The 25,318-nt window shown below is 39.6% G+C and overlaps 1 protein-coding gene across 3 annotated transcripts in view; it reads right to left on the reverse strand.

Moving 5' to 3' along the window:
• The window catches only part of LOC149075082 (uncharacterized), a 154,309-nt gene that overhangs the window by 36,778 nt on the left and 92,213 nt on the right, over positions 1 to 25,318 (reverse strand). For 2 of the 3 annotated variants that reach the window (XM_089245641.1, XM_089245639.1), the window contains exon 3: positions 11,832 to 12,000. In XM_089245641.1, coding sequence (XP_089101767.1) covers positions 11,832 to 11,909 — 78 coding nt within the window. In that variant the 5' untranslated portion in view covers positions 11,910 to 12,000. Of the gene's footprint in view, positions 1 to 11,831; positions 12,482 to 25,318 lie in introns of those variants that run through there. The other variant, XM_089245640.1, reaches the window with a different exon arrangement.

The raw sequence follows: 25,318 nt of genomic DNA on the forward strand, positions 1-25,318 counted from the left end.
GCTCACATGTTCATCGTTTCTCCCAATCGCTCACTGAATCACACAATCACTCACTCACATGATCGCTGACTCACCCAATCTGCTTACTCATATGGTAACTGATTCACTCAATCACTCTCATATGGTCACTGATTCACCCAATCACTCTCATATGGTCACTGATTCACCCAATCACTCTCATATGGTCACTGATTCACCAAATCACTCACTCATATGATCACTGATTCCCCCAATCACTCACTCATATGGTCACTGATTCACCCAATCACTCACTCATATGGTAACACACTAAGGGCGGTATTCACCGACATGGTTTAAGCTATAGTCACAATTTTTTGATAAGAGATCGACACGGATTGGTTAAATTCAGGGTTTTAACCAATCTATGTTGATCTCTTATCCAAAAATTGTAACTACAGGTTTATACCATGTCGGTGAATACCGCCCTTATACGATTACTTACTCAAACACTCATCCGATTAATAATGCGGTTCCTCACTCAATAGCTCACATACTCATTCACTTGCTCCATCACTCGGTCACTCACTGATGACGAATTGTTGTCGGTGAGTAATTCACCGACAACAATTCGTCATCAGTGAGTGTCCCACAATTCAATTTGTCCCACAATTCAATTAGTTCAACTATCAGTGAGTTGTTGGACTAATTGAATTGTTGGTGGTAAGTTCCATATATAAATCGTTTCGATAAAACACAGTAGTTTCACGTTACTAGTGATATGCTCTGATAGGGTCCTCACATCCTAGAGCCAGGGCCCCTTGGGTCAAGATTATTAACAAACCATTCTACAATAAATTTATATAACGTAATAATCATACATTATAATCATATTAATAATCAAATATCCGTTCCGGGCCCCCTGGTGTGTAGCTCTGTCAGGATATTCCATGTTTAGTGGGGCTACTTATGGTTTATATTGATTTCAGTTCACAGATGCACAACACATGCATAGGTTCTGAAATTTTGTACATTTCGCATCAAATGATTGCTCCAAAACGCACCGGAAGCATCAAATCTCGGGGAGGGGGGGAAGAGTCGAATCGATCTCATTGAAGAGCGGCTTCAATGATACAGATCTTGCTCCACGTAAAATCTCGCTGTGACGAAGGGTGGACGGATATCCGGTTTATTGTACATGTAAATTAAGCTATTCGCACCTTGTTTGTGTATGAACTTACCGTACCGTCATACTGTTTTGGCCATACATGCTCAACCCTTGACCTTCGGAGACATCTGACGTGGCCCGCAACAGATAACCAAACCACGCAAGTGGCACAAAGTTTACCAAATCATTTAAGTGGCCCGAGGTACATTTCCAGATTACTTCAGTTCTTTGCGCCACATTTTCAGATTAATGAGCAACCAACGACACATTTCCAAATCACTTGAGCGTCACGCCTCCTGTTCACTTTAAGTGACTCGGATCATTTGCAGCTTATTCAAGTGGCCTACGGCAAGCTTTCAAATCACTTAAGTGGCCCGCTACACATTTAAAGTTAGTTCACTTGAGCGACCCGCTGCATTTCTACAGATCACTTATATGGCTCTTGGACACATCGATTCAAGAAATAAAGATAAAAATAAAATACTTCATAGTAATAGATATCTCCCCACCACTCATTAAAAAAATGACAGATTTTTCGAACATCCACCCGGGGTCGTCCAAACGATATTGGGGAGCGGCCCCATGTCCGAATATATTTTCGGGAGGTATGCATATACACACACACACACACACACACACACACTAGAAATGCAGTGAAATATTGAAAAATGTGGGCACAATCGGAAAAAAAATGAAAATTCTGAGTGAATGAAGTCTTCAATAATTTAGGGCCCCGGTGGCTCCATTAGCGCAACCGTTAAGACATCACTGAATGTTTATAAAAGAATCAGCATGATATTGAGAGAAGAGATCATCACACTTGAAGAAGCTTGGGTCCTGACAACGGATTGGTCCAATTTAATTACGGATTTTTCACTCGAGGGACCAATTGCTTCGTAGGGCAAGGGTGACTGCTCACCCTTTCGCGGAGTGCAGGCCATTTGAGTGATCAGGAAATGTGTCAATAGTGTCGCGGGAAATTTAAGTAATCTAGAAAAATGTGCCAAAAGCCACTCAAATGATCTGTAAGTGTGATCCGAGCCACTCAAGTGATCTGAAAATGTGCCGTCCAGCCACTTAAACTATCTGCAAAATTCTACGAGGCAAGTGAACTGGAAGTGTGCTTCGGTTCGCTTAAGTGATTTGAGAATGAGCTTGGGGTTCACTTAAATGATCTGGATATGTACCGTCGTCATCTTAAATGATATGGAAATGTGCCGCCAGTCAATGAAATAATTTGGAAATGTGTCACGGGCCATGAGTGATTTTATAATCTTTCATGGGCCACTACAGTGGTTTGATTATTTATCGAGGGCCGTATTCAGCCCGCGGGCCATTAGCTAAGCATGTATGGTTTAAGGCAAGGCTTAATATTAAGGGGCTTGAGCGGATACAAACTCCTTGAACGGAAAGGGGGGCAAGTTTCCACCTAAACCAAAACACAACTTTTTCACTGAACAGGATAAAGGAAAATCAGCCCCTCGAGTCCCTTCCTTCTCTGTATCGGCCTATGCCCCCAAGCTCTGAAAATGTGCAAGTGCCTTGGGCCTCGTGTGTACATTCCACGGACTCCACGGCCGCTCCAAGAATATAAAATAAATCAGCAAATTTATTGAATAGAAAAAAATAACAGAAAAGAGGGCTCCGCGAGTCAAAATGGTTGAAAACAGCTTCTCCACAGCGATACCTGGGCTAATAAGGATGATTCGCTCCAGAATCACGTTTGTCAGCCAAAACACGAATAGAGATAAAATTTTATCCACGAAATTATGCCTTTTAGAAAATATTGAAAATAACTGCGTATATATCTTTGAACTGTTACCACTGCTGCCACCTACCAAATAAAACTTGTTATAATTCTTCAATTGAAACGGGTGACCAGTTTTTTTATTAATGTGCAGCATGAAAAAAAAACAATATGGTATGATATTAGTTAATATTTCATGAGCAATGACAATAGTTAAATTGTCGAATTTGCCTCGAAATTTTAACAGTTGCTATTTGTGTGTTGCAAAATTAAATCAGTAAAACTCGTCAAGTAGAACCGTCTTTCGCTTTCTACGATTGTAATCAAAAAGATAGAAACCAGTATGAACTGTTTCCTGTTTATATTCTTTTTTATTACAATCACAGAAGGCCAAGGAGGGTAAAGAGTTTTCTTTTTGCAGGTTTTAGTAATGTTATTTTACAACACACAAATAACAACTGTTAAAATTTCAAAGCAAACTTGATTATTTTATTAATATTATTGTTTATAATGTAATAACTAATATTATATTATATTGGTTTTTTTTTATGCGATACATCAATCAAAAACCGGTCACAAAATTCAACCGAAGAATTATAACAGTTTTATTTGGTAGGTGGCAGCAGAGCTTTCAGTTTAAAGATGTTTGCCACGTAATATAATTCTGTAGTGCAGTGGTTCTAAACCCTTTTAGCCCATAGCCGGCTTTGGGAAAAAAAATTTTCGTTGTCCCCCAAATCTTATCCAGGGCCCCAACCTTCATCCAGGAGCGAGACCCTTTCTTCTTATTCAATTGAATTTAGTCAGAACTGCATTTGTAACGAACAAAAATTTTATAAATAAGATCGATCTCTAGAACTTTGGACCAGACACTGATCCAGAAGGACGGGGTGGGGGATAGATAATCCTTCCCAAGTGCCGAATTATGGGTCCTTGGGCAAAGTGATGTTCTGGAGCCTCATATTTAGCTGGAAGTATGTGTCTACATTCAATTAAAATGTTTACATGATTACGCTCAAAAATCATAGCACAAAATCTCGTTATGTAGCACCAAAACAGTATGCAAGCATGTGAGCGGCCAAAACAGTGTGCAAACATGTGAGCGGCCAAAACAGTGTGCAAACATGCGAATGATTACAAGAAACACTAAGAGAGAGTGTGCGAGCTCGAAGTGACCAAAATAGTGACCTAGACACAGGTGTACTTACAGGAGTGGGGGAGGACAAGCGTGGGGATTCGAGGTCTAAGCCAAGAAAATTAGACTAAAATGGGAGAAAGGCATCGAAATTCGTTCATCAAACAGGCGGCAAAACAATTATTGCGCCTCTGGCAAAAGAATAGGGGGAGCAGAACCGAGTTGTTTTCTCACAGTCCAGGGGGGAAAAAAAGATGACAACTCTTAATATACAAATAGGGCGTCACATCGGCTGAAGAGAGTGTAGGCAAGAAGACGAACGAACTCCGTGGAGCCGAATTCCCATCCGAGAGATGCTGATCTCGGTGTGAAGACAAAACAGCAACAAGTTGAAGAAAAAAAAAGACCTGCTCATTAAAAAAAAAGAAGATAAAGAGCAGAAAAAAATAAGTAGAAAGGTTATCTCTATTAAGGTTTGAGAAGAACAGGAAGAAATACATATCTCTTCTCCCCCTCCCCTCTCTCTGGTGTCGCCCCTTCTCTCTTTCCCACTCACTCTATTCTTAGTGTGTGTGTGTGTATTTATACAACTATATATATCTCCAACCATGTACTACTAGCATCGACTAGCCATCAAGAGAAATAGTAGGACGGCGACTTGAGGAAGGGCCATAACCAAAACGCACACTCTTCATTTCTCTCCCTTATGAGGAAGCGATCGCCTCGGGGATTTTCCCACAGAAACCGAAACCCAATCAGTAGTCCGAGGAGCGCGTGCACGTACGCATACGCACGCACGCCCTTATATTGAGCGGTGGTACTCTTTCTGGAACAAGTGGATGAATCCGCGTCGAAGTAGGGATGGAAGCAGTTAGCAAAAGAACCACTCATCACCCCCCCCCCCCACCATCTACAAGATAACAGGTGAATCTCTCACTCTTTTTTTTACCTTACTCTCACCTCCTCTCTGAGCACCTTCCCTTCTTAGCTTATTACCTTTACCTTGAAGGAGTGACTGAGCACCGTCCTAGTAATTTGATTTAAGAAAAAAAGGACAGCAGGTTGAATAAAGGTCAAAACCGATGGCGACGGACATTGGCACGGCAATTATACAGTAATAACAATAATAATAATAAAGGAACAAAATTGTTCGAAAGCGTATCGTGTATGAATGATGCATCACGGAGGAGTGGTCATCACATGTGATTGTTGTTGCTCGTATTGTATATGCGATGATTTATTAGTTAGGAATAATATTCAAGTCTTGGGAACAATACAGGCGACTCGTATCTATACGAATCTATTTGACAGGCAACAACTGTTGAAAGTATGGCTTCGCCGAGACTACCTTCAACTAGAGTAATCTTTCAGTGAATCGGTTGTAAAATTCAACCCCTCTGGTAATTTGTTACACATAAGCTATCCATGCATAATTATAGGATCATTAAAAACACATTAATTTTGCAACCGAAAATTCGAAAGATACCATATAAACAAAGACGTTGTAAGGCTATCGAGAATGGGACGAATACATGGTTGCACCACCTGACATTGAAACTGTTGAGAATCGTACGAACACGTTGTGAGGCTGTTGATAACCTCGCAAAGACATTGTTGTGAGGCTATAGAGAATCGCACAAAGACATTGTTGTGAGGCTATAGAGAATCGCAAGAAGACATTGTTGTGAGGCTATAGAGAATCGCAAGAAGACATTGTTGTGAGGCTATAGAGAATCGCAAGAAGACATTGTTGTGAGGCTATAGAGAATCGCAAGAAGACATTGTTGTGAGGCTATAGAGAATCGCAAGAAGACATTGTTGTGAGGCTATAGAGAATCGCACAAAGACATTGTTGTATCGCATTGCTGTGAGGCTATTGAAAATCACACAAAGACATTGTTGCCCCCCCCCCATTCTTGGGAACCGATTGAAGACATTCTCATAACGCTATTGATACCCGTACAAAGATATTGTTTTACCGCATTGCTGTGAGGCTATTAAGAATCGGGCAAAGACGTCGTAACACTATTGATAATCACTCAAAGACATTGTTGTGAGGCTATCGAGAATCGGACGGCGACATTGTTGTAGCGCTATCGATACCCGCACAAAGACATTGTAGTAGCGCTACTGATATCCGCACAAAGACATTGTTTTACCGCATTGCTGTGAGGCTACCGAGAGTCAGACGAAGACATTCTGTAAGGGCTTATAGAAGGCTATTGAAGATTAGACAATTACATTGCTGTGAGAATATCGAGAATCACTCAAACACATTGATGTACCGCAATATTGTGAGCCTATCAAAGAATCGAGGATTAAGGTGTTGTACGTATGTTTTGAACCGAATATCGTGTATTGAAAAATTTAATATTTCGAAGTAGGGGTAGTGAGGTTAGTTCATATTGATGTGGGAGACGAGATTTTTAATGCAAACATTTTGACTGCAGGAATCGCACATTGTATCATACACGAAAAATCTATTGTATTTGCGATTGCACAGAAATTTCTCTTCAAAGCAGAAAAGTAACGTTCCGTGTCAAACATTCCACACAGAATGGCATTGGCAGGGAGGAAATAAACACTGACATACATTTGGGGCACAACAACAACAGGGAAGGCCTCCCATTGACATTGGAAGCACATACTACAAACCTCAACGAATAAAATGAATTTTTCCTTCTTTTTCTTTTCTGCAACTGAAAACAGAACAAAAAAGTCGTCTTCCTACAACCCTAAATGTATAACGTGTAGTCATTTCTCTCGGTCGGAATCATAAAGGGACTCCCGAAACCACCCATTTCCGAATTGTGTGTGCGAGTTCCTCACTCAATTGCGCATTTTATTTTTTCCATAACACACACACAAACATATGGAAAAAAAGAGAAAACAAAATTATTGTATTCACTACTGAAATAAAAAAAAAACTCACACAATGGCGTAGGAAGTGGTGAAAAATTGTCTTTTTCCGGTCCGAGAATTTAACCGTTATTTGGATACAGATCATACAAAATATCTGTATACCATTTGCAGGTGATCGAAAGTCGTCATAATGGAGGAAGGATCGATTCGGGTAAATGCGTACAGCAAAAGTTGTGCTTTTTCTGGCCCCTAATAAATATTTGTTGTAGCATAATCCAGGTATTAGCATACTGACATCATACATTATAGCAGGGGTTCTCAACCGGTGCTCCGCGGAGCCCCAAGGGCTCAAGGCTACGGAATCCACGGGGCTAAAAGGAGCCCCTAAAATTATTTTCTCATCGGGCCTCTCATCCGATAAGGGTGGCTCTGCAGGGCTACAACTAGATGGACAACCATACATTTCGGAGCGCCCCCCCCCTCGTAATGTTGAAGGAGAGATTAAATGTGAAATTGGTGCCCCTGGCCCGGGAGCACCAAACCCATTTGCCTCCCCCTTTCCAGCTGCGGCAATGAGTTGTTACCGTAATTATGATCAACGGCACCTTCCTCTTGTTCCAAAACGAATTTTTCGGGTTTTCACTGCGTTATGGCCCAGTTCGAACAACGCATTCTTAAAATTGGCAATATTGTACGTTCGTCTTTGAGGAGACACTCAAAGCTGATACGGAACCAAGCGATGCACAATCTATTACCTTGAGATTTATCACGATATACACCCTTCCAATTGGTGGCGCGACATAAATATTATGCTAATGCCCAAATATTGCAAAAGTTTTTACTCCTCTCAATGGAATTATCACAAAGCTCTACTTCGGTTAAAAATTGCGTTTGTGAATAAGAACAAAATTATGTTGAACAAGAAAATTCGAATTGTAATTATGCATCATACAACATTATAGTCATACAATAAAATGGGGCTCCGATGGGGCGAAGCTTCCAAATTGCTGATTTTCCTTAATAGTTTTTTAGAGTGAACATATTTTTTCTGGGCATTTTTCTGTATTTTTGCATTTCTTTTATTTGGCATTTGCATTTTTATGCAGTAAAACCTCGATGCAACGTTAAATCCCTCTACAACGATATTTTTTCATGTCTTGTTTGGGAATTCTTTACAGTCTAAATCCCTCTAAAATGTAAAACTCTTCTCTATTCAACGATATCCTTTACTACGATAAACCCCTTTATAGCGATATTTTCTTAGTTTTTTTTTTACATTTAGCAATTTTGCTACAACGATATTTGTTATATTTCATTCAAAATCACCTTCAGTGAATTTTTAAATTCCTCACCAGTTTGTTTTTTTCGAAGGCGTTCAACAGAGTCGGTATTTTGCACCATCTACCCTTAGAAAGTGTTAATAACATTGCCGGGAAGCTATTTTCCATGTAGTACACAAAAGTGTTGTGAAACAAACTAATTTACAGGGTGAAACCAGTAACAATTTTATTCATTCACTAATTAAAATTTTTTGCTGAATGAACACTCACAAATGGTTTTAATGGTTCCTATTACTAACAACGCCAATTCATAAGGGAAATGTCAAGGACGGCATAAGTTTGGCGGCACCTGATAATGCTACCTTCTCGATATAACGATAACCTCTCTCTCACTACAACAATTTTTCTTGGTCCGCAGAGAGTATCGTTGTATCGAAGTTTCACTGTATTTGACATTTCTGTATGTTCTAAGTGCATGTATGGCTTTTTTAGATACCATCTGATTTTCCATCACCCACAAAATATTTGGGGTCTCCAAATTCGTTGAGAAGGGGTCTCAACTACAACCAAGTATTATGACTATCTTTAAGACTGGTGATGGCACTGTCCACCATTTCCGATACTTTCGGATGAGAGGGAGCCCGAAAGTTCAGGCAAAAAGCCATAAATGACTTTTTTTGCCTATTTTCACGTTTTTTCTGTAAAAATGCCTTTTCTGCCATAAATGCCTATTTTGACATAGTTTTAAGTTTATTGGTTGCATTTCAGAGGCCATAATATGCAAAAATTGGATATTTTGAGCATTAAAAAGAAATGCTTTCTTAAAAAATTTTCCAACTCTCAGTATTAATTTTGATCAGAAATCCCTCCCTCTTCCAGCCCCCATTTAAAAACACGAATAAGTGATCCGAGAGATAGGGAACTTTGCTTTGACCAGGGATGGTATTAGACGTGATGTTTTCAGATGAACGCAGCCCATGTTAGAAAAAGCAAAGGAAAATTATAAATTTGTTTCTTTACATAACATGTCTCGCTCAGCCACTGGATTGCATTGTGTATGTACAGCTGACCAATGACTGTCCCAAGAGGTCATCAATTGACGTCATGGCTCACTCAAGGTGGGGCAGGAGAAGACAAGGGCTCTGGGGGACCCTTGTTGTTTTGATTTTCTTTTTTACACCATAAAAGCACTGCAAACAACCATGGCTATTATTTCACATACATATTTTTTGATATTCGATTAAATAGGCCCGATTTGCGCTCAAGGGTGTGTGACAGATGCGGCCACACAGAGCCCCGCGCTTGGAAGGGTCGTGCACATGTTGGAATATAAAAAAAATAAATTTTTTTACAACAATAGACCAAAGTAGCTATGTTTCAACTATAGAAATGATAGTGATTATTCCAAATTATGCATCAAATAAACAAGAATTATTCGCAACTCAATGGAGCCCACAGATCATTTTCTCTTCGGGCTCCACGTCTGGTAAGGGTGGCCCTGGAATTGACCTGAGGGACCTCAAATACTTTTTTTTTAGACTTGAAATAAATTTAACTTGAATAATAATGCAGTTGTTATAAATTCTAATTGAAACAGTAGGCGGATTAAGTGCAACCAATTTTTCAGCTAGTTTTGGACCCTTAATACCTTAATTTTTAGTTATATTTCCTTCCTTCCGTAAATTTAGCCTTTTTAGTGCCTATTTTTGGTAATTTTGATGCCTTTTTGCCTGCCTATTTCGAACATTTTTAGTACCTAAACTTCCGGGCTGCTCTAATTATGACATAATACAGTGTGTACATCTATTACTAATACCAGGTCTTGGAAATGGGAAAATAATTTAGGCGACAGGCAAATTTCTCAGGAGCCAAGCACAGTTCCCCACCCCCAAGAAAAATAGTCCGAAATGTTTTTTCGACTTTTCAGAGACAATGACCTTTATTGCAGGAGGGCTGATTTACCTATCATACACAGAAAATTTTATCATACATAGCAACCTAGAACTTGGGATTTGTCAAGCCTTGCTAACACTGAGTATTATTTGTTACTAATACTCAGTATTATTTGCAATGCCAGGCTTTTATGAAACGCTTCAGATATGTGTAAATTGCTTGAGTAAGAAAAACCATGTAAATAAGGTGTTTGCATTATTAGTGATAGAAATATATGATTATTTTTTGACGAAGGACGAGGTCATAATTCCTGCAAATGCATGCATATACAATACTATATTCAAACCATTGTTATCTGAAAAAATAATTTTGAAGAGTGATTTGACTCCTCTCCAAAACACAGTACTATATTCAGACTTTTTCTCCGATCTGAATTTCGAAGGGGGACTCGAGCACGGCCTAGTCGATAGTGATGACGAAAAGCCATCTCTTAATACGTACGCTAAACCAGTGGTTCTCAAACTTTTGTCACATGGCTCTCTTGCCCGATTCATGGTTCATATGCGGCTCACCCCAGGATATATTTCAGTAGATATTTTCATTCATGAAAGAACCACTTTAAAGCATATTTGAGCACGGAAATCAATACCTATAGTTCGCAGCGACGCCCCTAGGAGCCGCGACGCACACTTTGAGAAACACTGCACCAAATTGTTATTTAGAGAGCGATAATCAATACCATTCAGGGGAAAAAAAAGTGGAATAATTCAATAACTGTAGCCTTTGGAGACGAATATCCAGCTGCTATTCGGTGTTCGGCCGAATATCTGTAAATCTAAGCACAACAAACTAATTTTAAAAAATTACGTTAATTGGAGTTTTCCCCAATAATTAAAAATTTAAGGATTATATTTTTTTGTGTGGTGTATAATCCCTTTCTGTGAAAAACGTTATGTCACGGTGAATTTCTAGAATACAGAAAACATGAAACTAAAAATAGAATCCTACTGCAATAAGGCGAAAGAGTGAGCATGAATTACACAATGCTACAAACTGAAGAATAGACAAGATACTTATTGAGCTGCTGAAGGCGATAAAAGAGCCAAAGAGAAGAAAACAATAAGAAAATAAGTCGTAAATTTTATGATGCATTATTAATATTTGAGAGCAAATAATGGTTGAGACATTTTCTTGATTAGATGTAAAATTGTAACAAGTCTGTAAGTAGTATTAAAATACAATATATATCATCGTTAAATTTGTCAGTATCATGGCAATAAAAATCTTCCAATTACCAGTTTTTCAATACTTGGTTGAATAATAAATTGAAAAATTAAGATCAAACATCAGTCATTTGAAATTATCACCAATTTTATTTATAATTGTGACGAATTTTAAGGAAATTGATATTCGCCGGCGATTATCCGATATTCAGGCAATACATTAGCCGAATATTCGGTATTCGGTCGAATCACTATTCGTCCCCCTCTAATACTTATACTAATGGACGTTTTAACTAATTTTTGAACTACATCGAGACAATAAAAACCGACATTTTTCGAGGGATTGCACAAAGATTCATCTCTATATTTCTCATCGTTTTGGACTCAAGTTTCACACCTGTACATGCAAGGAACTGAGAAAGAGATTGATCGGCATGATCCGCATCTTCGGTGTTCGAATCCCACGTAATCGGAGCTCTAGAACTCCCACGAATGGGAAATGCACATACACAAAAAAAAAATTGATATTTATCATATTTAAAATGATGTCGATAACAGTGCTTACCTGTTCGGTGGCGATGAGACACACAAAGGCGAGGGCGGCCGTCACAGTGAGTAAATTACGCCGGCACAATTTGCCCATTGCCTCCCCCTCCTCAGAGGAGAGAGTCGTCCAATGTCCCTACCGCTATCCAGTTTTTTCCTTATTCACCTCCGTTGTCTTCCACGATGACCTGCGATTGGAGGAGCAAAAAAAAAGATAAAAACAAACGATAAAGCTTCTTCTTCTTCAGCATCCCATGATCATCATCCTCTGCATCCCATGAACAAACAAAATGAAAGAGCACGTTAACAAAAAAAAAATAATTCAGCACGAGAGAAAAAAAAAAAACAATCGCGATCGTATTTTAGTGGCAGTGTAGAGCGCGGGTGATGAAGATAATACTACTACTACTGCTGCTCATGGGTGATTACTACACTACAGCACAAGGGAAGAAGACGAGGAGCAGCAGCAGCACATCGCTGCGGCATTCGCGCCCATCGGCGGATGGTCGCGTTCTACTGTACTGCATGAACACACACTGAAAAACCCCCGGCGCGAACACTGTTGTAGCTTGTTCGTTCGCTGGAGGATCCGAAGAAAAAAATACACCCTCCTCCTCTTCTCTCATCTGTTTTTTTTCCTCCTCCTCCCGCCATTGACAGAACGGGCACAAAACGATCCGCGGGGAAGAAGAGAGACAATTTTTACGTTTGGAGTACGAATGAACACGCCAGAAGCAGCCAAATGGCGACAATCTGGTTCGCCGTGAAATTTAATTTTTTTTTCCTCCTCCTCGTATAATTATTGAATTTCGATTTTGTCTGTGGAGATGGCTTTGAAACTGATGAGTTTCGTTAGATCTGTGCCTGCAAAACTATGTAATCGCTTCATACACGATTAAGAAGTTCCGCAATTAACCTTTTATCGGCAGAATTCAGATCTGGATTAATTTTCATTCTTTTTCCCTTTTATTTCAGGGGTTCTTCGGTCGCAGGGCTTCTGAGATGGGTCCTTGAAATTCACTTACACAGCCAGGGATTCTTAACTAATGGGTCACGACACAAACTTGATTAGCAGGGGCTTCCGAGATGGGTCATGAAAATCCTCTTACAATCCTGTTATAAATGATCTTATTGCGCGTCACTGGTTTCACTAATTTAAGAAAAAAGTCCCATGGGTCGCGAAGCTAATCTTGTTGATTTTGAGTCACGGCTGGAAAAGGTTAAGAATCCTTGTTTTATTTCCCCTTCTCAACTCCGTTTAGAGATATTAACCAAAAAAATCATGAAAAAAAAATCTTGTGTGTTTTCTGGACTTGCCCATGTCCATAGAAATTACACTAAAAAAAATAAGTAAATTCTATTCTTCCTTAAAAATGCGATTTAAAAAAATTTATGGCATAAAAGTACTGAAATGAATCAAATGTTTGTTTTCTAAGTGAATTTTGGAATATCTCACCCTCAAGGGGAAAATTTAGTGCTTTTTACGAAAGGAAATTTTCTAATTAATAAAACCGATGTTCTCAATTATGAACACTTGCCGTTAAAAGGTGAAGACGTGATGCAAATTACTGTTGGAAAAAAACATCGTTACGTAAATGATTGTTGGAACAAAAACCATCGTTATGAAAATGATTGTTGGAAAAACCATCATTATGCAAATGATTGTTGAAAAAACCATCATTATGCAAATGATTGTTGAAAAAACCATTATGTAAATGGTTGTTGGAAAAAAGAAATCGTTACGTAATAAATGATTGTTGGAAAAAAAGGCCAACCATTTATCATAGGTATACTTGACACCCATATTTTTTAATGGACATTTTTTTTCAGTCACCTGGTTGGGCCATTTATTTACCTGTTGTGGTTTTTGTATCTGAAAATCATTGTTGGATATCATTGCATAATTGTTAATCAAACATAACAATTTATAATTACCGTATTTCATATTTACGGTGAGACAACATGAAAGTATTTTCTCTTTTTTTTTTTTCTGTGCCGTAACCTGTGCTAATCTGTCGATTCCAAGATAATACGTATATAAGCCCTCACTCATACGCAGTCATAGCCCTCTTATTGAGAAGAAAAATCAAAACTGCTAATTTTCCGCTACAAAGCGTTAAATGGTTACGTAAATGATCGAGTTTTCAATGTAACGTGCTCGATGCTCCTCGAAATTGGCGATTGACATAACAGCTATTAATTATTCTCTCCCTCCCCCCCCCCTCCCCTTCTAATCCGGAACAAATTTCCACTTCTCCGCTTTTTAAGTGAGATTGCAGAGATTTCGACTCTTCCGCTCAAAACATGACAAAAGACGACATCCGACGACGACGGTTTGGAAGTTAAACAATTACCCAGAAGTTAAGAGTTTTCTTAGAACAAAAGACGAACCAAGGAGTAAGAGGGTGGAGGGAGAGAGAAAGAAACTCTCTTAAATTAGAGTTCGTTTTAAACAAGCGAGACGGTGATTGGGGTATATTTAGGCACTTCGGTAAACTTGGGGTTTTTTTTTTCACATATAAAGTCTGGAGAAGCAAGAAAACCAATGAAGTCACTCGAACCCACAATAAGAGTATAACGTATATCCAGTGCTGATGATGAGCACAGAAGCTTGTTTGCGCTCTTACGCACTGTTTAAAAAAAAAAAGACAGACGTTTATTATTTGCACAGACCTCAGTCTTTTTTTTTTTTTTGTATTTCTACTCCATGGGAAGATACTTTAACTCAGTTGTGTTTCACTCTGTCACGTCAACCAAACCACTGAGAGTGATTTGCTTCTTTCATGAAGTACATCGTTGTTGAATTCAGGTTGATCTTCTCTTTGAATTGAGAGGGGGAAAAAAATTGTTTGTAAAATGTCTCAGAACCTTTCGGAACAATTGCCCGAGACAGTTTTCTGTATGTTCAAATATGCCATCAAAAAAAAAAAATCTTAGGTTGAAAATCGTTTAAATGGATCTTCCGGTGCAACGATAAAAAGAAACACGCTATTACTGTATTACTTTAACACCTTGACTCCCACGCCGTGGAGTCAAGGTGAGTCAAGCTTTACACGAGCATATATATGCTCGACCCACGGCCCGCGGGACAAATGTGATTAACAGATCACTTGCGTGATCCGCCACACCGTTCCAGAGAACTTGAGCACCCGTGGTACAGTTCTGCATCAACCAAAGTGACCCGCGGCACACTTACTGATCACTTAATTGACTTGTGGCACAGTTCCAGAGCAATTAGACGGCCCGCAGTGCAATTACACATCACTCAAGTTACCCGCGGCACAACTCCAGGCCACTCAAGCTTCCGACGGTACATTCCCACATCAATTAAATAACCCGCGGAGTACTTACAGATCATTTAAAGAGCCCGCGGCACATTTACAGATCACTTAAGTGGCCCGTGACACGTTTTCAAACCAATGTGAAGTGGCCTACACTCTCCTAAAGATTCAGCATCCTTGATGTAAAGTGATAAAATACATCATATAATAATCATCGAGTCCATGAATCTAGATCTAATCTATTACGTATAGTTGAATTCGAACTGGGTCCGTTCCTCATAATTTCGGGTTCAGGGCAAATATGAATTTTTGGGGGGCCCCTTTATATATACATGTATAGCGTTCTTTGAGTCATAGTTACAGGGTATTATGTAGCAATTATGGATTAATTAATATTAAAATGAATTCTAAGATATGCAGTGGCCATGGCCCTTACATCCTGGAACAGGGACCCTTAGGCTGGGATCTTTGGCGGTTCCCAAGGTAGACTTCTGTCGCAAATTTTACAATGTTAAACAAGAAACAATGAGATTCATCCAGGGCCCCTAAATGAAACTTCTCCATGGGGATTTGCCCGATATATTCAAGAGTTAAATGAAAACTTCACCCAAAATCGTTACCGATTTCCATAACACCAAAAAACCGTCACCGATTTCCGTCACACAAAATCGTTAACCATTTCAATTGCATTGAAACAGGCCCTTTCCGAGTTAGTGAAGTAGAGAGATATATACACTTATGTCCATAAATTAAGGATAATTCAGAATCACATGGAAATTGAAATCTAAAGTAAAAATTTCACCTGTAGAATTATCACACACATCTGCAAGAATGATATGCAAATTTCAGGAAGCCACCAGATGATGCCGATAGTACGTCACAACGACGAGAGTGTGAGAGGGGGGTATATAAGGAATGGTGGCAAAGAAGTAAAATTGTTCACAAGAGTTCTGTAAGGCGCTCAGTGCCATAAGCGAATAGTTATGACGCAGAGGACGCATGTAGATGATTTTTTACGTGGTAGAATTATCGGCCGCCTGGAATGTGGGCGTACTCAGATGGAAGTATCCGAAGAACTTGGAATTGCCCAAAGTGTCATCTCTAGGCTTTGGCAACGATTCCAAGATAACGAAAATGTCAGTAAACGTTACAGTACAGGTCGCCACCGAGTTACAACGCCGAATGAAGACCGGTATTTGGCAGTAACTGCCAAAAGAAGCAGACGGAGCACAGCATCAGTCCTGTCTCGTCAGCTATCTGCAGCCACGGGTACCACAGTTTCAAGGCAAACCGTGTACAGACGTTTGGGAGATATTGGTCTATATGCTCGCAGGCCTGTCAGATGTGTTCCGCTCACGGCAACTCACTGTCGGCAGCGATTAGCCTGGAGTAGAGAACATGCAATGTGGACATCGTCACAGTGGGCTTGTGTGATGTTTTCCGACGAGTCCAGGTTTAGCTTGCAGTCTGATTCACGTCGGACTTTCATATGGAGAACGCCAGGTACCCGTTACCACCAAGACAACATCATTGAACGACACCGTTACGGTGGTGCAGCATTGCTCGTTTGGGGTAGAATTATACTGGGTTCCAGAACAGATCTGCATGTTCAAACCGGAACCATGAAAGCCCAAATTTATCGGGACATCATTCTGGAACAACATGTACGTTTGTTTAGGGGTGCCATGGGCGCAGAATTTGTGTTTACGGATGACAACGCCCGTCCTCACCGAGCAAACATCGTAAACGAATGCCTTGAATCTGAGGATATAACCCGTATGGAATGGCCAGCATTCTCACCTGACTTGAATCCGATAGAGCATGTGTGGGACATGCTTGGCCGACGAGTTGCAGCCCGTCAACCACCTCCTACATGTGTACCGGAACTTCGGAGAGCATTGCTTGCTGAGTGGAGTGATCTTCCCCAAGATCAGATCGATAATTTGATACTCAGCATGCCTAGGCGTTGTACGGACTGTATTTCATCGCATGGGAGACATACAATGTATTAACCATCATACCAACCATGTAATAGTAAGTTTTTGTAAAGGAGATATTTTTTACAATTGCTCCAGGGAGCAAAAATCGTAGTTTTTATGAATGGTATCATACATACACCATCGTTTTTGTTCTTTATCTTTTGTTTAATAAATGAGCTTTATGAATAAGTAACGTTTGTTTTGTTTCTGAACCTTTATTTGCCGGAGCTGGCTTTATCCTTAATTTATGGACATATAAAAGTTATGATTTATGGAGCCCTAAGGGCTCAGCGGAGCACCGGTTGAGAACCACTGAGCTAGAGCTTCGTAGTACAGAAAGGGGGGAATAGATATCTGTAGGAAGAGGTTACACGAAGCCTCCTACAATACTCCTACTCATTCACACCTGCGAAAATCAATTAGTAGAAGCGAATTGATGAGCTCATCAAAATCTGCGAGAGAAGTGAAAGAAAACTTCATGCAAGCGATCAATCCAAGCGAAACTTCCATCATCATTTCCTTCTCATCTTAATCACTGGGTCCGAAGTACTGCGAAGAATATATACAGCAACAATACCAGCACCACACTAGCAATCTGGTACAACAATAAACAACAGCAACAATTGTCGATTGTTATTTCCCACCGAATTCCCGGAACTCTTGGAAAGTTCGTAAAAAAAAAAACTTCGTCTTAATTAATGCCCTTCAGAGACGTAGTTTGGTAGGCGGAATAAATACCATTTCGGGGAAGAAGAAACATCCATGGACAACAAAACGCCAAATCTTTATATGAATATGGAAGCACATACTTAATTCCACTTTTTCTTTTCTACATATATATTTAATATACACAGAAAACGTTAATTGGCCGATTGTATTCACCGAGACTATTTAGCATAAAGAAAAGCTGGCATCATGAGAGAGAGCGGCTCGTTATCAAGCCTAACGAGCTCGAATTCTTCTGCGAAAATGTTTATGGTTGAAAGATTTAATTATACACATTACGATTACACTACTAGTACATCCATTGAAAGGAGAACTCACATGACTTGGGATCAAATAATAAAGAGCAACACCGTGTGTGTTTGTGTGTGTGTATGACTACTAGGAAGGGATTAAATATGGTCTCAAACCCGAGAGGTTGATAGAGAGTTCAACTTGATCATTCAAATCTCTGACCATAGTCTGGTTAACAGGTCCAACATATATTTCGCAACCGAATGAAACAATAACGTGTTTTCTCGAGCTCTGTTTTACACGCCGCACGAATTCAATGATTGAATTTGCATATTTATGAAGTGGAATGTTACGGATAAATACTGTACTTCACTTTTTAATGAACTAGAATAAGATAGTTCATTGTCTGTCTCGAGGATAGGCCATGATTTTCAAAATAATTACCTGGGTATATAGCAATGCTTTTTTTGAATAATTATAATAATATAGATCTATTCTCATGCTTTTCAGAATAGTTATCTGGGTATCACCAATGTGGTTGCTGAATGATTTTCTCGGTAACTATGCTTTTCTGTATAATTTTTGGGGTAGTAATGCTTTTCTGACTAATTATCTGGGTAACAATGCTTTTCAAAATAATCATCTGGGTGGCAATGCAGTTTCTGAACGATTTTTTGGATAGCAATGCTATTCAGACTAACACTGTTTTTCTAATAAAAAAGGGTAACAATGCTTTTCTGAATGATTATCTGGGTAACAATTGCTATTCTGTATAATTTTTTGGAGAATCGATGCTTTTCAGACCAATTATCTGGGTAACAATGCTTTTATATAATTAAGCATTGACCAGATGAAATAATTATCTGGGTAACAATGCTTTTATATAATTAAGCATTGGCCAGATAAAATAATTATCTGGGTGGAAATGCGAATGATTTTTTGGATAACAATGCTTTTCGGGCTAACACTGCTTTTCTAATTATCTGGGTAACAATTGCTATTCTGCATAATTTGAGGAATTGATGATTTTCAAGCCAATTATCTGGGTAGCAAAATGGTTTTCAGAATAGTTATCTGGGCAACATTGCTTTTCTGAATAATCATCTGGGTAACTATTCTTTCAAGACCATACTCGAGGTACTCACGCTTCATTTACAAAGCGGGATGGTCTCAGACTCGGGTTAAAGCGGGCTTTCTATGATGAATGACTATATCAAATTGGAATAAACTGTGGAAAATTCGAATTTGGCGAAACATGCAAATAAGATGGGCTACATGTGATAATAAATAACATATTACTACCTCTATTCTTTATTCAGATTGGAGAATGGCGTGTTAGTTGTTGAATTGTTCCATCGGATACCGGTATATTTTATCACTTTCAAATTATGAAGTACTGTTTACTCGGCTTCCCACCACAAGGGTGATTTCATATACCGAGGGTCTGACTGTAAAATTATCTGAAGATTTAATAAGAAAATCATTGAACCCTTTCTCTCTGGAAAACCGCTGAAACAAGCCACGAAATTGCTTTGATATTTAAAATGGTTTTGAAAAATAAAAAAGGCACCTCAGATATCTAACAAAGTTGTGTGTGTCAGTCTGTAGTATTGAAAGGGGGAAAAAACACGTCAAATCGCAGACACGCAGAATCCTTTCTGTCGGGCAGCAACGACAAAATTAGCAACCCACTTTCCAAGGGAAGAAAATAAGAAAAACATAAAGGCAAACACGAAGACATCAGTTTTGAGAACAAAAGTAAAATGCAACACACAGCATAAATAAATATTAAAGAAATGAAAGAATATTAAAGAATATTAAAGAAATGAATAATGAAATGAAAGAATATTAAAGAAATGAATAATGAAATGAAAGAATATTAAAGAAATGAATAATGAAATGAAAGAATATTAAAGAAATGAATAATGAAATGAAAGAATATTAAAGAAATGAATAATGAAATGAAAGAATATTAAAGAAATGAATAATGAAATGAAAGAAATGAATAATGAAATGAAAGAATATTAAAGAAATGAATAATGAAATGAAAGAATATTAAAGAAATGAATAATGAAATGAAAGAATATTAAAGAAATGAATAATGAAATGAAAGAATATTAAAGAAATGAAATGGAAGAAATTATGAATGAAATTTTAACTACTGCTTAGCCACGAAACTTGAAGTATTCGGTCTATGCTTAACATATTAGAGTAGAAAATTCCACAATAGCCTTCCCTGTTCGGTCTTCTGACAGTATTCAGTCCATACTTGCTAAAATTTCCCCGAAATAATCGGTACAGCCTTCTGGTGATATTAGGAATGTAGGGAACTAAGCTTTCTAAAATTTTAAAAATATTCGGTCGTCTTCTGGCAGTATTTATTCCAACTATGATAAAATTCTCCAAATACTTATCAGGCCGTCATAAACGCATACGCTTACCTGGACATGACCCAACGAAAAGTTAGTGCTCTGAAGCCCTCAGAGAGTAACTATGTGAATTGATAGGATGGTACTTTCAACCGAGTGCATCCCCAAAACATCACTTTGCCCGGAGAGCCATTGGTGTTGTTCTGCTTACTGCCACCATCCAGTCCATTGACTGTTGGTTTTTTTTTTAACATCGTTATGACAAATAGGTGTTGAAAAAATCATTGTTGTGGAAAGTATTTTTTGTGAGAAGCCATCAAATGGAAAATCATTTTTTGAGGGAGGGACATCATAATGAAAGTGATTGATGGAAGCAAAGTCGTCATTACGCAAATGATTGTCGGCAGAAGTCATCGTTATGCAAACGATTGCTTGGAAAAATCATCATTATGCAAACGATTGCTTGGAAAAATCATCATTATGCAAACGATTGCTTGGAAAAATCATCATTATGCAAACGATTGCTTGGAAAAATCATCATTATGCAAACGATTGCTTGGAAAAATCATCATTATGCAAACGATTGCTTGGAAAAATCATCATTATGCAAACGATTGCTTGGAAAAATCATCATTATGCAAACGATTGCTTGGAAAAAATCATCATTATGCAAACGATAGTTTGGGAAAGTCATCGTTATCAGATTCTGATATTCTGGACATTGGCGATATTCGGAACTCCCAAAGTTTCTTCGTCATCGCTGGAGAAAGAAATCTTCTCTATCTTGCTAGAACACCTGAAAGATTCGGTATCATCATGAATTTAGAGCCTTCCTGAAATCTAAGACCTGTAGTTGATTAAAGTTAAGGAAACTATCGAAAAACCCGCCAGAGAAAGTCGTGAATTTCTATGAACCTGAAACTTTTTGATCACCAAGCATACTTGTCGGGGAAAAAACCCGGTGAAAGTTTTCATTGAAAGGAGTGAGAGAATAATCCTCCCGAAGAGATCGCATGTTCTCCCCATCAATGTTCGAAATCATACATTAGTTTTTAAAAAAGAAGTTCCGACAACAAAAACACGAGTTTCCACCAAAAATGACGGCAGTGTCTTTTGGGAGTGCAGAGGAAGAGAGGTGCGTGCCACAATAATAATAATATATACACACATAAACTAGGTATACCCCTATGTTCACATGTCTTTCTTCCCCACTTATAGACATCGCACCCACAGTTCAGCAGCAACACCTTTTCCAAAGGGCATGGCCTTCTTCTCTTCAGCTGCTTCCTCTCTCTCTCTTATCAGCCGCACCTTGAAGCAGCCACGCGACAAACGCGTGGCACAAGACGCCTGTGTATAGAAACATTTCTCCTCCTCCTCTACCCTTCCCCCAGGTGTTTTTCCAACCACCCTTAGTTTCTTCGAGGGTGGAACAAGTGCTATACAAAAGAGACGATATATTTAAGTAAGTAAGGAATGAATGTATTCAGTCACATCTGCCGCTCATACACACACAAGGAGGAGGCTTGACTTCGATGATGGGGAGAGAGGAGGGGAAGAGAAGAAAAATGCAATATAAAAGAACGATTTATAAGAAAGACCGATTTTCTTCTTCTCATCGCTTTCTTTGGAGCATCTTGAGGAAAACAGCCATTATATACACATACACACCCGAATTCAGCTATTAAGGAGTCGCTGTTCCCAAAGCCCCGCGGTACATAGTAAAACTAGCGTCCGACTGACGGAGACTGACAAGGAAAATTTTCTGTAGGCCCATGGCCATCAGATTAACCCAGTGCTTCTGAACTTTTGCGAACCCCTTCTCCCTAATCGTAGTTCATTAGCTAGCGGCTTTCCTCCAATATGGCCGGAACTCCGTGAGGCCCCGACAAAGATTGGCGACGCCCCTACGAGCCGCGACACATACTTTGAGAACCACTGGGTTAACCTTATACTCAGATGGGTTTCTCGAAAAACGGAAGGGGAGGGAGTCTGCCGGCCTGCATGAGAAAATAAAATTTACAATCAGCACTCATATCTATTTTATATTCTGAAAAATCTCTTGTAAAGGGTGTAGTATCATTCATCGCATTTGATACAGGGGATCCATTGTCTCCATCTCGTTGATATAGGGGAGACGCTGTCTTCATCTCGTTGATATTGGGGGGGGAGGGGAGTGTGTCAGTATCTGTCACCGATTTTTTTCCAACCTATCTCATTAATGGCAGTAAACTGCAATATAGCGTTATGGCCGGAGTTGGTGTTTGGTGAAGTAGTATCTGTCACCGAGCCTTCATCTTATCGGTAAAATAGGTCAGTTGAACAGAAAAGATTAGGAACCCCTTATCTAATTAGAAAGGACTTCCTGTTAGTTATCCAGTGAAAATGGGAGTTACTCAGTTAAATATTTGCTCCCCCCCCCCAGTTCAGAGAGCGGGACACCAGACCCACTTGCCCAATCGTGTGTTCCTCACCTCCAAATAATTTTAACCCCCCCCCCCGCCCAACAAATTGACTTTAACCAACTGCCTACATGACGCAGAAGCACCAACATGATGTAAGAATTTGAGGGGGGGGGGAAGTTGTTAGCTATTCCGTATATACGAGACAGGCGCATACGTAAAAGGAGCTGTGCTTTGCATTTTATATTCATTAATTATTTGGGGGCTCTGTCCCTCCCCCCCCCCCAACAAAATTTATTACGAGTGGGGGGAGCTCAAATAGTCTGAGTGCCCTAGGTTCCAGAGCTTATTGCCTGAATCGTACGTTTTAAGAGAAAGAAAACTCGGAATTCGAAAGACACTGGTCCACGATGGAAAGTTTAAGATGATGTTGAGCTCTAAAATGACATCTGTGTATCCCTACTATATTTTAGAGCCCTCTCTTTCTCTCTCTTCCTTAATATCACTAAGGCCAGGATATCCTATCACTAAAATGTCCGGGCGGAGGGGAAGGAAACAAGACCTATCGTAAATAGGCACCCGGAGCCAGAAATATACGTGTATATAAGAAAAGAGAAGAGCCAATATCAGTTTAACCTCCTATTATTCTCGAGAATAAACGCCAAGCCTTCGGGAGAGGTTAAAGAAGCCTTCACTGTTAGACAACTACTGTACCAGGTCCCTCGAAGTGAGGATAGCATTAGCTCCGGTGGGCCCCACCTCGACCCGATTGTATTTTTATGTGTTTCAGAGACGGAAGATGTCGGGAATAGGACGGTTTTTTTTTTTTTTTGGCTCCTCTGCATATATGGATGTATATCAAAAGAAATAGCTCCATAAAATAAAACATCCTCCTTTTATCAAGACGAAGACGACTTTTTACCTTCCTCTCCTTACCTTGAAGGTAAAACGTCAAAAATCACTCTTCTTTTCTGTTCCAACTCCTGAAGGTGTGTGTGTGCGCACACCTAATTCTTTTTTCGTGACTTTCTTAGGTCCCTCATCCTAATATCGCTTATATATAAGATATACACACTCACTCTGTGCAACATCCGCAATAGCCTGAAAGAAGACACAGAGAGAGGAGTGTACCACTATCAAGGAGTCGAAGAAGGGCCCTCGCGGCGGAAATTTACGTAGAGAGAGAGAGCAAATGCCAAGCCCGTATTTGATATTTCGTCCCCGTAGGCCACGAAGGACGGACGAGGATCGATATCCTGTGGCACCACCAAGAGCTACTGTTCGTAAAAATTCTTTAATGCATTCATGCGCGTGTGCCATCACTTCTTCACCGGTGTAGTACAGTGGAACCTCGTTTATACGACGTTCAAGAGGCCGGTTCAAAACGTCGCATAACTGAGACTCCTTTGAAAAAAAAAAAAAAAAAACGCCCCCCCCCCTCCTCCAACCGACATACAAAATATCCATTAAGTTTATTTGAAAGTATTCAAATAAACCAGCGGCCCTCGGAGTAATCTAATGTGGCCTGCGATCTCAAACCTAATTTCATAAAAATAAACTTGGCAACACATTTTTTTTTCCATATCACGTAAGTGAATAGCAGCGCAATTCCTGATCACATTATCTCGCGGGCAGCACATTTTCAGATCACTCGGGCGACTCGCAGCATATTTACAGATCACTTGAGTGACCTACTGCAGTTCCAGAGTATTTAAGTGACCCGCGCCACAATTCCAGATCGCTGAAGTGACCCGCCGCAGCCTATTAACATATAACTGCGGCACAGTTCCAGAGCACTAAAGCGATTCGTGGCACATTTAAAAATAATTTAAGTGACTCGCGCCACTGCTCCAGATCACCGAAATGACTCGTCGCTTTTTTGCAGATCACCGCGGCACAGTTTCAGAGCATTTAAGCAACCCACGGTACATCTAAAAATAATTTAGTGACCTGCAGCATATTTACAAATCAGCGTGGATCAGTTCCAGAACACTTGAGTAAGCCGAGGCACATTCCCACGTCACGTGAGTGATCCGCGGCGCTATTCCAGATCACTTGAGTTTCCCGCGACGTATTTCAAGTCAATGAAGTGGTCCCGCATCCCTCCAGAGCCCCTAGGCTGAGAATTTCACGGGCCCCCTTTATAGTCAATTCATAGAGTGAAGAAACAAAAAAAATGATGAAAATCGTCCCGGGCCCCTTTCAGTCCCACCTTTGTGGGGGGGGGGGGACATTGCCCTCACTCTCCTAAAGGTTGAACACCCCCCCCCCCCCCTAGTCTAAGAAACTGCGCGCATTTGATGGATATAAATGACGTTCTTCAAAGAGATTCGGAATTCGAGTTGTGGGCCCCCTCTAAACGTCGTATAAATGTGAAAGTCGTATAACTGAGCGACGTGTGAACGAGGTTCCACTGTATATTCTCATCATCCTCCATCCTTTTCTTCTACAACCGAGAAAATCCCTTCGAGCTATGCCGGAGTCCTTTTGGGTTATATATATATATATATATATACAC

The sequence above is a fragment of the Pholcus phalangioides genome, unplaced genomic scaffold, assembly GCF_987345545.1.
Source record: "Pholcus phalangioides strain wild (caught in Gottingen) unplaced genomic scaffold, Ppha-v1.0 ptg000016l_1, whole genome shotgun sequence".
Classification (NCBI taxonomy): domain Eukaryota; kingdom Metazoa; phylum Arthropoda; class Arachnida; order Araneae; family Pholcidae; genus Pholcus; species Pholcus phalangioides.